This window comes from Phaseolus vulgaris, chromosome 8 (genome assembly GCF_000499845.2).
Source record: "Phaseolus vulgaris cultivar G19833 chromosome 8, P. vulgaris v2.0, whole genome shotgun sequence".
In the NCBI taxonomy this organism is placed as follows: Eukaryota; Viridiplantae; Streptophyta; class Magnoliopsida; order Fabales; family Fabaceae; genus Phaseolus; species Phaseolus vulgaris.
Genome location: NC_023752.2, coordinates 22841077 through 22854787, shown reverse-complemented (window position 1 = coordinate 22854787; position 13711 = coordinate 22841077). Strand labels below are relative to the sequence as shown.

At 39.4% G+C, this 13711-nt stretch overlaps 1 protein-coding gene across 1 annotated transcript in view; it reads left to right on the top strand.

The window, feature by feature from the left end:
- The window catches only part of LOC137824773 (uncharacterized), a 17679-nt gene extending 14757 nt beyond the window's left edge, over positions 1 to 2922 (top strand). Inside the window, exon 2 of the mRNA XM_068630451.1 lies at positions 2707 to 2922. Within this exon, the coding sequence (XP_068486552.1) occupies positions 2707 to 2922 (216 nt within the window). The remainder of the gene's footprint in view (positions 1 to 2706) is intronic.
- Positions 2923 to 13711: the final 10789 nt, after the last annotated feature.

Here is a 13711-nt window from a genome sequence, read left to right as displayed (position 1 = left end):
AGGACCTTCTTTTATGACAGAAATAAACGACTCGTTCAGTTTCCAACGTCACTGAGCTGTGACATTCAACTGAAGGATAAACTACAACCGTCGAAAGGAAGAGTTACACGTAACTCACATCACCCACATGTCATTTTAATAACAAATGAATCGCGCAAATACTGGTTCATGATACTGTGATTCGCAAATTAGCTTAATAGAATAAAATTATTATTATTTTCATTATTAATATTATTATATTATTAATAAGTTGTTATTTTTGTGTTGAAGTGGAATTGTGAGCTTGCGGATGATGTTTATGTAGTTTTGAAATAGTGTGTTAAGTATCCGAATTGAATGAATATGTGTTTATTTAATAATTGAATGTTATGTTGGGGTCTGTGGTGATGAGATTGATAATGGTTTCCCTTCAAATTTGGATCTTTTTGTTGAACAAAAGTGTGATGGGATGAAGGTGAGAAATGGGTAAGAAACTAACTGTCCTTCCTTTGAATGGGGGTATTCAAATTCTACGAGAAGTAAATGCCGTTTTGTTAGGGGTTGGTAGACCAAGTCCCACTACTAACTCTCATTGCTACTGCCCCATACATACACATACTCAAGCTTTCGTTTATTTTTACTTTTTCCTTTTCATTTCTTGAAACACAAAATGCACCTTCGCATCATGAGGGTCTGACATGCCATGTGTATCAAATTCATTACTTCACTCTTTATAATATTACTTCTCTAAATCCTCTTTTTATCTTTCAAATTTCTAAAATTAAATCATTTTCATCTATCACTAATATATTATTCACTTCTTAATACTATTATCTCTTATATTATATACATAGATATTTTCAATTAAAATTAATTAAATACATATTAAGATTGGCTTAAATTGCTTAATTTGAGAGAATTAGAAAACCAAATCTATACTTGAAATTTTATAAGACTAAAATTGAATATTTATAAGACTATACTTTGTATTTGGTAAACTATATATAAGCAAAATGGATTTAATTTTATTGGATAAGAACTATACGTGTTCGTAACTTAAATTATAACAAATAAGATTATGTCTCAAAACTAATTAATCAAGGATAATTAGTCATTAAGGCCCATGAACTATCATTTTAATCCAAATCGAGATAAAAAAAAAGGTAAAGATGATTCTATAAAATATGTTGGACATTTTACATAAAATCATATTCAATAGAATGATTGCTTCCAGCAACTAGCATGAATTATAAGATGGAAACTTTGAAAAAATATACCATGTAGGTTCTAATAATAAATTAAATTAATTTTTTTTTTTCATATTACACATGCCACCTTTCATTTTCTCTCTCTTCTCTTTATTTCCTTTTCCTTAGTCCCTTCAAAGAGATGACCGTGAAAAGAAAATGTGCTTTTTGAGTTGTTCTATTCACTTCTGTTTAAAAGACGACTTTATGATACTTGACTGAACCACAAGATTCAAACGGGTTAACCTAAATATTATATATTTCCTTCATTCTTTAAAGAAATAATATAATATTTTTCTTTCAAGTAATTTGAACCTGCATTAATATTTTAACATTTTTTTGTGTTTACAAGCAAATTGTAATACATTATCAATCGGAGATGAAGTGAAACCCTAAGCATGCACTGAAATGAAGTGTCAAAATTTATATTTCATGTATGCTTAAAATCCATGAAAAGACTAGGAATAAAAAAGGTCAAATGAGGAAGAATTTGGTATTACTGTGTTCATTGACCAATTTGTAAAGTACCATATAATAATAGCAAAAATAGAAGTCAAAGTCCTTTTTGACAAGTGGTTGGAAAGGTAATAACAGGTTATTAGTGGGGAGGAGTTCTGTAAGTTAAATTTCGTGGTTATTTTCAATGAAATAAAGGAAGACAATTAAACAGTAAACTAATAAATGTTAAAACGAAAACCACACTTATGTTAAGTTAACACTGTAAATTAGAACTATATATTATTGCGTGTTTTATAACTTTCTATACAATATATTTCCTACAATATGACTTTTGAATAGTAATAATATATATATATATATATATATATATAAATAAATTAGGATTAGGATTTGTTTACTTGTGTAGCTCTTTAAAACATTATGAGTAATATATACACTTTACTAGTGTTTAATTTTTTATATACAGAATTGTATTCATTATAATCATAAACATTACAAATTTAAATAAACTATAAATGAATACCTAATAATAATAAATATATGTTTTTTAATTTATATATAATTTAATTGTCACTGCAAGAAAATTATTAAATAATAATTAATTTAGAGACAAAAAAATAATTAGTCATTATATTGGACTAAGTTTGATACTATTTTATAAACTAAAAAATTTATTGGTATATAAAGTAGTTTTTAAATTGGTATCTAACATTAGCTACCAAAATTTTAACTATTAACTATTATAAATTAGTCACTAATTTAGATAAATGTTATTTTAGAATATGTTCTCGCCACTGACTTGATCGTCAGAGTGTAATCAACAGGTAGAGCGCTTCTGTCTCAATGGAGCCTTATTCTAGTGCAAGAAGGAGGCTTGGACTTGGCTCCAAAAGAGGTAGATCCAGAAGGGGCATTCAACCTAAAGTCAATCGGCGACCCAGTCAACTGACGAGAACATTTGGCACCCACTGTGGGGCCCGCTAAAACTTGATTCCATCCACATTCTGGTTCGAGTTTGCAGACGGAGATGAGGAATACGAGGCAGGTGCCATTGGGACAAGAAGGAGGTGAGGCTCCCACATTGCAGCAGCTTATGGAGACCATAAGGAATCTCCAAGAAGCCAACGAGCAATCCAGACAAGAGCATGAGAGATTACGAGAAGAGTTACGCAAAACCAATGAGGATTTACGTAGAGATCAACGTGTCCCGAGAGAACGAAAGCCAAATCCGCCATAGAGAGACTACTCTGAGCCGTTCTCACGGGCTATTATGGACGAGCCAGTGCCCGCGCACTATATGGCATCCAAGATTACTTTCACAGGGGTAGAAGACCCTGAAAGTCACCTCATTGCGTTCAATGCCCAGATGATTATCTCGGGTGGGTTAGATGCAGTACGGTGCAAGATGTTCATGGGCACTTTCACGGGTACGGCAATACAATGGTTCAGTGGACTCCCGGATGGCCATATTACCTCTTTTGCACAGTTCGCCAAATTGTTTCGGAGCATTTTATGCCAACTGGGTCAAGCCCCCAATCTTATATGATTTCTTCAATGTGCGCTAAAGGGAAGGGAGCATTGAAGGATTATCTAAATCAATTTTGGGCTCTCACTATGAACTCTGAACTCATGATGAGAACTTAATGGTGTCCGCCTTTGAGCAAAGGGTCGCTCCAGGACCGTTTTGCGATTCCCTTATCAGAAACCTGCAGAATCTTTCTCCGAGATCAGACGAAGAGCGGTTGCCCCATTAATGTTGAAGAAGCGTAGCAGCTAGAAACAACCGTTCACATTCTCGGCTGGTTAAGCCGAAGGAAGTTAGCAAAGCTTCTTGGCCTATGAGGTTTAATGAGACCTCGGCAGGAAGAAGGCAGAGGCTAGACATCACACTTATGGAAGGGGGAATTCAAGGAAAGAGGCAAAGAGGAAGTATTTCGTCCCAAGTTCCGCAGTATCGTACAAGAACTGATAGGCATACCGGCAATGGCTGAAAAGCTGAGATTTCCCCAAAAGGCTGACAAAAATTTGGGAGAAAGAAAAGATATTGTGCGAATTCCACAAGGGATTCGGCATGGTACTGACGGTGCATGGCTTTAGGGCTACCAGTTGGCCAAGCTTTTGAGGACAGCTTCTTGAGGAGTATCTTGAAGCCAACCAAAAAGAACCACAAGAGGAAGTTGTTCTAAGGGACCAGGCACATGATGTCCCGTGCACGTCGAGTTAAATCCGGTCTCGGGTGGATTTTCTGGAGGAGGTAGCACGGCTAACAAACACAAGAGATACGCAAGGGCGATGATGTCATTAGAAGAAGGAATCACGTGACATGCCAGACCCAGATCTCTATTTCACAAAGGCAGATTGGTAGGTGTAGTCCCTCACGACAATGACCCGGTAGTGATATTCGTTGTTATGGTAGGGAGAAAGGTACATCGGGCTCTCATTGACCAAGGGAGCTTGACTGATGTGTTGTTCTAGTCAACATTTGTCAACTTGCGGCTATCCCCCGATCAGATGAGGCCGCATGACGGGTGCTTAGTTGGTTTCGCAGGGGACCAAGTGGAAGTTCGAGGCTACATTGATTTAAGAAAGACTTTTTTAGATGAGGAAGCGGTCGGACTATCGTCATCAGGTATGTCGTGGTTAATACTCCCTCTGCTTATAACCTGTTGTTAGGAAGGCCCTCGTTGAACAGGTTGGGAGCGGTATTTTCTACGAAGCACATGAAATGAAGCTACCATCCTTGAGGGAAAGGTAATTACGATAAGGTCCACCAGAAAGATGCCCAGAAGTGTTACGAAAGTAGCTTAAGAACAGAAGGTTACAACTCTACCACTTTTCTCATGTGGGAAAGTGGTCGAGGTCTTGGAGGTTGAGTTAGTCCATAGACAACGACCGGGACCAACTGGTGACGTCCGGGAACGGGAAATCGAAGGGATGTTGTTCAGCTCGGCACCTCGATAGGTCAGGTTGCAGGACCAAATAGCTAGGGTGATAGCCAGGCACCTGGACGCGTTTGGCATGGTCCTCCACAGACATGCCTGGTATAGACCCTGATTTCCTATGCACAGGCTCACTATGGATAACAGAGTTCGACCAATAGTGCAGAGGAGGAGGAAGTTTAACGAAGAAAAGCGCCTAATCATTAAGACGGAGACTCAGAAACTGTAGACGTCGACCATATCAGGGAGATCCAGTACCCTTAATGGTTGGCGAACGTGGTACTAGTTCAGAAAGCCAACAACAAGTGGAGGATGTGCGTCGACTTCACGGACCTAAACAAAGCATGACCGAAAGATTCATACCCACTGCCGAGCATTGACTCCTTAGTGGACAGCACCTCGGTTGCCGGCTACTGAGTTTCGTGGATGCATTATCAGGTACAATCAGATTCGGATGCACCCAAATGATGAGAGTAAAACTGCTTTCATGATGGAGTTTGCTACTTACCAGCGTCGATGGACATGATTCTCACCCCCATGCTCGGGCGAATGTGCAGGCGTACGTGGACGATATGGTCGTTACGTCCAAAGAGAAAAGCAGCATGTGATAGATCTTGAGGAACTGTTTATGACCATAGGCAGTATAACCTGAAGTTAAACCTCGAAAAATGTGTGTTCGGGGTAGAGGCAGGTAAGTTCTTTTGGTTTATGCTAACCGAGAGGGGCATAAAAGCCAACCTTGATAAGTGTGTCACCACCATCGAATGAGGAGCCCTACCACTGTCAAAGAAGTCCAACAACTGACTGGACAGATGACAGCTCTATCTCGTTTCCTATCAGCCAGTGTCGACAAGGGTTACTCGTATTTCCAGTGCTTAAAGAAGAACAATCGCTTTGTGTGGACCTCTGAGTGTGAGGAGCTTTCGTCCAGTTGAAGGAGTATTTAGCTAGTCTTCCCGTTCTTGGTAACCCAATGGCGAACGTCCCTTTGCGCCTATATTTTTCCATCAAAGACCGGGCGATTAGTTTAGTAATAGTGAAGGACCAGGGCCAAGTTTAGAAGCCAATTTATTTCATCAACAAGGTGTTACAAGGGCCTGAGGAACGTTACCAGATGATTGAGAAGTTGTGCTGGCAGTAGTGTTTATAGCTAGGAGGCTACGACACTATTTTCACAGCTTCACCATAATAGTGATGATGATCTGCCTATCCGCAGGTTTTATAGAAACCTGACATAGCAGGGCATATGGTGCGGTGGTCGGTAGAGCTGTCCGAGTTTGACATCCACCATGAACCAGAGGGTCGATTAAAGGACAAGTATATGCTAATTTTGTTGTTGAGTTTATGTTTGGAGGTCTTCACCTAGATACCAGGGGTTTCCGGTGGAATTGTCAGTAGATGGTTCTTCCAATCAGCAAGGCAGTGGAGCTGAGTTACCCTGGAAGGGCCCAGTGGCCTGTTGATCGAACAGTCTTTGAAGTTCGCATTTAAAGCTAACAACAATAGGCCGAGTATGAAGCATTGATAGCTAGGATGCTCCCTATCCCAGGAGTTGGGAGCTCAGATGCTGCTGGTGAAGGAGCGACTCGTTACTGTTACCGAGCAGGTTACGGGCAGATATCAAGCCAATGACCCGCAATTGGCGCATATCTCAAGTACGCCATGTTGCTGAAAGAAGTCGTCCTGAGTTTGAGCTTTAACAATAACTGGGGAACTCCGTCATGAAAGCAGTCTTACTCTCATCATTTAGGGTTCATCCGAATCTGAATGTACCCCGAGAATGCATCCAGAAAACTCAGTGTCCGGCAACCTGAGGCACTGTTCATCAAGGAGGTTAATGCTCGACAACGAGTATGAATCTTTTGACATGCTTTATTCATGTCTGTGAAGTCGACGCACATCCTCCACTTGCCATTGGCCTTCTGAACCCAGTACCATGCTCTCCAACCATTCAGGGTACTGGATCTCCCTGATATGATCGGCGTTCAGCAGCTTCTGTGTTCGTTTTGATGATTATGGTGCCATTCTTCATTAAATTTCCTCCTCCTTTGTACTACTGGTTGGACCCTATTATCCATACTGAGCCTGTGGCATAGGAAATCAGGGTCTATCCCAAGCATGTCAGCAGAGACCACGCAAATGCGTTCAAGTGGTCTGGCTATCACCCCAACTATTTGGTCCTGCAAATCCTGACCTAGCGAGGCACCGAGCTTGAACAACTTTTCTTCAATTTCCTGTTTTCGGACGTCACCAATTGGTCTTGGCCGTTGTCTATGGCTTAACTCGGCTTCCAAGACCTCGACCACTTTTCCCTCATAAGAAATAGTGGCAGAGTTGTAACTCCTTTTGTTCTTTAAGCTGCTCTCATAACACTTATGAGCATCTTTCTGGTTGGACCTTTTCGTAATCACCTTTCCCTCAAGGATGGTAGCTTCATTTTCATATGCTTCGGTAGAGCTATCACTCCTAACCTGTTCAACGGAGGCCTCCCTAACAACAGGTTATAAGCAGAGGATTATTGACCACAACATTCCTGATGACGATAGTCCTGACCGCTTCCTCTTCTGAAAAAGTCGTCCTTAAATCAATGTAGCCTCGACCTCCACTTGGTCCCTGCAAAATCAACTAAGCATCCATCATGCAGCCTCATCTGATCAGGGGATAGTCGCAAGTTGACAAACGTGGACCATAACAACACATCAACCAAGCTCCATTGGTCAATGAGAGACTGATGCACCTTTCTCCCTACCATAACAACGATATCACTACCAGGTTGTTATCGTGAGGAACCACACCTACCAAGTCTGCCTTCGTGAAATAGAGATCTGGGATCTGGCGTGTCATCATGACATCTTGCCTCCAGTGACATCACTTCCCTTGCGTATCTTTTGCGTTTGGTAATCGTGCTGCCTCCTCTAGAAAACCCACCCGGATCGTATTAATTCGGTGTGCACGGGACCTCATGTGCATGGTCCCTTAGAACAACTTCCTCTTGTGGTTCTCCTGGTCAGCTTCGAGATACTCCTTCAAGATACCTTCCTTCAAAAGCTCGGCCAACTGGTAGCTAAAGCTATGCACCGCTCAATACCATGCCCGAATCCCTTGTGGAATTCGCACCAAATATCTTTTCTTCCTCCCAAATTTATGTCAGCCTTTAGGGGGAATCTCAGCTTTTCAGCCACTACAGGTATACCTATCAGTTCCTTGTATGATATGCGGAACTTGGGACAGACTTCCTTCTTTTTGCCTCTTTCCTTGAATTCCCCTTTCCTGTAAGGGTGTTGTCTGGCATCTACCTTCTTCCCAGCCGAGGTTTCATTAACCCTCATATGCCGAGAAGCTTTGCTGACTTCCTTCAACTTAGCCAGCTGAGAATGCAAACCGTTGTTTCTAGCTACTATTGCTTTTTCGGCATTAATGTGGGCAACCGCTCTTCATCTGATTTTGGAAAAAGATTCAGCAGGGCTTCTGATAAGGGAATCGCAGAACGGTCCTGGAGCGACCCCTTGCTCAAAGGCGGACACCATGATGTTCTCATCATGAGTTCAGAGTCTCACAGTGAGAGCCCAAAATTGGTTCAGATAATCCTTCAGTGTCTTCCCTTCCCTCTGGCGCACATTGAAGAAATCATATAAGACTGGGGGCTTTACCTGGTTGGCATAAAACTGCTCTCGAAATAATTTGGCGAACTGTGCAAAAGTGGTAATATGGCCATCCGGGAGTCCACTGAACCACTGTATTGTCGTGCCCGTGAAGGTGCCCATGAACATCTTGCACCATACTGCATCTGACCCACCCGAGATAATTATTTAGGCATTGAACGCAGTGAGGTGACTTTGAGGGTCCTCTACCCCCGTGAAAGTAATCTTGGGTGCCACATAGTGCGTGGCACTGGCTCATCCATAATAGCTTGCAAGAAAGGCTCAGGGCAGTCTCTCTCGGGTGGATTTGACTCTCGTTCTCTCAGGATATGTCGGTATCTACGCAAATCCTCATTGGTTTTGCATAACTCCTCTCATAATATCTTTTGCTCCTGTCCGGACTGCTCATTGACTTCTTGGAGATTCCTGATGGTCTCCATAAGCTGCTGCAATGTGGGATTCTCACCTCCTTCTTGTCCCAATGGCACTTGCTCGTATTCCTCATCTCCGTTTGTAATCTCGAACCAAGATGTGGATGGGGTCAAGTTTTAGTCGGACCCACGGTGGGCGCCAAATGTTCTCATCGGTTAACTGGGTTATCAGTTGACTTCAGGTCGAATACCCCCTTCTGGATCTACCTCCTATGGAACCAAGTTCGTGCCTCCTTGTCGCACTAGAATAAGGCTCCGTTGAGACATAGAGTGCCCTACCTGTTGATTACACTTCGACGATCAAGTCATCTAGGGCTCACCAAAAGTAACCAGTTAAGGAAGTGTATCAAATCAGCGTACCTTTACTTGGAAACTTACTCTCATTTTATTGTCGCACATGCAATATGCAACCATTCTCCCTGGAGATAAGCAAATCTTAACTGAAAATATACTAGCACATTAATCTTTTATCTCTAATAGAAAAAACCACCTGCCACAAACACCAATGATCTTCAGGTGTTATCCGCAGGCCTACTTTCTGTTACCCATGCATCTCCCTACCTTACTAGGGTTAATAACAACTAGCCACGTGTAACAGATATGCAACAAAAACATGTAATAGAAAATATTGCCACATGCTAACAACAAATATGCAAAATAGCAACAATATTATATTCACCGCCCCAAACATATCTACAAGCAAATGTATATATAAATTACTTTGCGTAACGACACCCTGATAAGGGCCATATGCATAGGTCTCACCTAGGCCCAAAATCGAGTTGAACTCCCACACCAAAAATATCGGCATACGAAATACTACCGAGAATCGTGCACTGTTAGTACAACACTCAAAGACAAAACACATTTAAAACCAAACATCATTTCATCAAGGACATGTAGTCATGGTATTTGCGAAATTCAGTTTGTCATTGCCATCCCTAACACCAACCCTATCCTTTAAAAGAAAAAATCTCCTCTCATATGAAAGGTGTTGGCATGGAGATCATTCCTGCTATATGGACTATGGTTACTAGACTAAAATATTCTGGAGCAAAGGTGGGAAAAGGCAATTCTTCTGCCATAGAGGACATCAACAAGATGCAGTATTATGTAATCTATCTTAGGAATCTAAACACTTCGGAAAAGAGTAAGGTATTCAAATCTCCCTTGTGAAACAAGCTTTTACTTGTTGCAGGTGAAGAAGATTGTCTTCTCTATTCTTTCAACAACGTTCTTCCATAATTTGGTGGACTAGATGACGTTCTATAAAGATGGCTCTATTGATCATCTCCTGTGTTTATTTTTGTACTTCATCTTGATCATATATACAGCTTCATTGTTCACACCATTGATTCGGGATCATTCTATTGATGACTCATCAATGTCATGGAGTAAAGTGTCTGAAGAAGCTTTTTGTGCTCCTTTCTAATAGCTTCAAGCCAAGCTTTCTTCCTAAAGAAAACTTTGAACAAGTAGAAGTGTCTCACAAAGTGGACAACTTTTCATTACTCAAATCCAAAGTTAAATCACATACAAGAGACTCTTATTTACAGGAGAAAGTCTCTCAAAACCTCTCAAATGAGAGTGTGACAGTGTCACCACCTTATTGATGCAAATCCTCTCTATTGAGAGAGTGACAAATGTCATGCTTTCATTGGAGTAAAATCCTCTCCATTGAGGAGAGAACATGTGGACCCTCATGTCTTCCATGCCTACATTTATATTTTCACCCCTCTTTAACTATTTTATATCATACATTTTTTTCTATTTACACCTTACTCTACTTTGGCCCAAAACACAAGGCATAATACTTCCCTAACTACTCTATACAACTTTTACAAGGCTAAAAGAAGAAAAGACTCTATAATCTCGTCATTAAAGCTCGATCTTTGTCTATCTTAACCGAAAGTTTCAAGGCTGGATGGTTTTCATAATTTCCTCCCTCTTGAGAAGGATTTGTCCTCATATCTGAATAATGCTCAATGAAAGCAACCTCTATTTATTTATTATTTTGCTCCTGGATCAAATGTCAATCTACAATAGACATGAAACAAATATAAGACAAGTTTATTTATTAAAAGAAAATTAAAAACAAGAAATAGAAAAGAAATAAGGCCCTTTAATTTTATAAAAGTTTTGGAAAGAAGAAATTGGACCGTTTTCAAAATATTTGTGTTCACTTTATATTCTTCATTGCCTAAGCAAGGCAATAACATCACAAAGTGTTCTGTTTGAGATTTTTGTGAAGAAGAATGAACATTATGTAATTTAAAAGAAGAGTTCAAAGCATTGCAATCCCCCTTTAAGGATTATTTCTCAGTTTCTGTAGAGAAAATTTTTATATCTATATTTGGTTCAGGTCTAAACATAATTTTTTCTTCAAGCACATCCTCACAAGGTTTGTTTATGGACGGTAAAATATTATCAATATCTGGTTCACTTCCAGACAAAGACCTTTTTGTACTTTCCTTTGCTATTCTTCTTTCCCTATCTTCCTCATATGACCTTTCGTATTTGGATTTGGAGGAGTATCCCTCCCTCTTAAACTCTTTCCTAGAATAAGATTTGTTAGAATAATCTTCCCCAATGGTAGTCCTTCTCTTAAGCTGTTGTTCTACCCTAACACATAATTGAACCAAGTTATCCAAATTTTTAAAGTAATTAAATGGAAAACGTTTAATCCTATCCTAGATTTCAAGGTTTATGCCACTATTAAATATAACAATGGTAACCTCAGGCATTCCCTTGACACTAGCCCTGATATAAGTAATTCATTTTTATGTCTATATTCCTCTAAAGTTAGATCTCTTTGTCGAATTTTTTGGAGTTGATACAACAACTCCCTTTCGTAGTAAGAGGGAACATGGCATTTGTTAAGGGCATTCTTTAGCTCATTCCAGTATCTAAGGTTAAAATAAGGGTCTTTCATTAAAGAAGTCCACCAATACATTGCTTGTCCCTTAAAGCTCAATGTAGTTAGGGATACCTTTCTATCTTCTTCTACATGGTGCCTATTACAAATTTGATTCACCTTCATCTCCCAATTTAAAAATTCATCTTCATCAACTCTTCCATAAAAGGGAGGAAGGTCGACCCTTTGTTCTCTTAAAAATCTAATCTCCTCTCTCCACCCAAAAGCCTCTTTGTGTTCCCTATTGCTTACTTGTACACGAGATGCATGATTATGATCACTCTTTTTGAATTAAAAATAAAAAGGTTTTCACAAAAAAAATTGCTCCAAAAATGAGTGATAAAAGTTTTCACAAATAAGTTTTAAGGTTTAGAAGTTTCTATCAAGATCAAAGAGTCAAGTTTTCTTTGAGTTCACTCTCAGGAAAGAGTGGTGAATCACTTGGATCGCGCTTAAGTACCAACGTTTGTCCTAGTCAAAGATTCCTTAAATAGTCTTAACCAAATTATCCTCAAAAGAAACTTAAAAAAAACAATTTTCTCTTAGATGTGGTGTGTCAAGGATTCTTAATAACCAAAGAAATGTTATCTATAAATGGAGAGAAATTTCCTAAGTATAACATAGGCTTCAAAATAAAAGAACACAAGAAATTAAGCAAGAAAGGAATAAAGAAACTAAGAAACATATGAGAAAATTAAACTAGGTTTGTCCTATGTGAAAGTGCAAGTGACACTTTGAGCCCCTTGACACATTTGCATTGTCTAATGCACGATTTTCTATTACAAGAGTTCCTAATGGGATTGCTTTGAAAACATTTTCCAAAACAAAACAAAAATAAGCAAGAAATTAAACTTTGAACACAAAGGTTTCATGATACAATATGAAAAACAAAAAAAATTATGTTTGATCTTTGTAACTTGCCAAATCTTCCTCTCAAGTCTTTATCACTCTTCTTTTGAACTTGCACTTGTTTGTTCTCTAGAGAGTGATCATCCTTAGCTTAATCTTTTTCTTCTCCAAGATGCTACCTAGCAATATTAGTCAATCTTTTCTAAAGATCACACTAAGAATAATTCTCATCTCAAAAGGTCAATAAAATTCAAATAATGAAAAACTCAAAATTAAGAAAGCTAAAGTAAAGAGATTATTGATGAGACAAACTCATACCTTTTAAAGACTCAAATCAAGAAATCAAAAGCTTTTAAAAGTAGGTACTAAAAAAGAATTAACTAAAGAATGGTTATAGAATGGATTAAAAAAATAACAATATACAGTCAAATAAGCGCCGATACCACTGTCTTCAATTTCTCATGGCACAAAAATTACTGATGGAAGAGGCCCCAACAACCAAAAGAGAGTCTAGGACCAACCTTGCATGAAGGGCAACCACAAGAGCGTCTAAGACCAACCTTGCATGAAAAGCAGCCAAAAGAGCGTATAGGACCAACCTTGCATGAAGGGCACCCACAAGAGCGTCTAGGACCAACAAGGTCCATGACCAAGAGAGTTGATGTTCCAAGAAGGCCCATCAAGCGTTAGCATAGTTGTATTTGTGGTGCAAATAACATAGCATTGTGAACCTTGTTTAATTTTTGCAAATTAGGATTAAGTTTGGATTACCTAGATTAGTTGCGGTTTCTAGAACCTACCACTCTAATCTAGGTCGGCCATGTGAAGGCTAGGTGGCCATGTGCTCCCATGTGCCATGTGCTCCATGTGCTTCCATGTGCTCACATTTACATGTAATTTGGCTAGCATTTCATTTGTATTTGGCTCTTCAAATTCCAGCCCTCAAATCCTATATAAGGAGGTGCTTGGCTCTCATTTTGTAAGATTAAATTGATTATTGTTATGCTGCCAAACTTGAGTCATACTTTACTCCCTTGCCTAAGATTTAGGTCTTAATCTTCAATCCTTTCACCTACCAAAGGGGGCTGGCCGAACCTCCCTCAATTTCCCTACTCTCATGCACCTCCAAGGCAGCCACACCTCCTAGGAGGGCCTTGATCCATCAACAAATCACTAAGCTTTCGCAAACCACCCAAAAATCACAAAAGAGAAGAGCTCAATGCCATCAATTACTGCACCCAAAATCTGCACA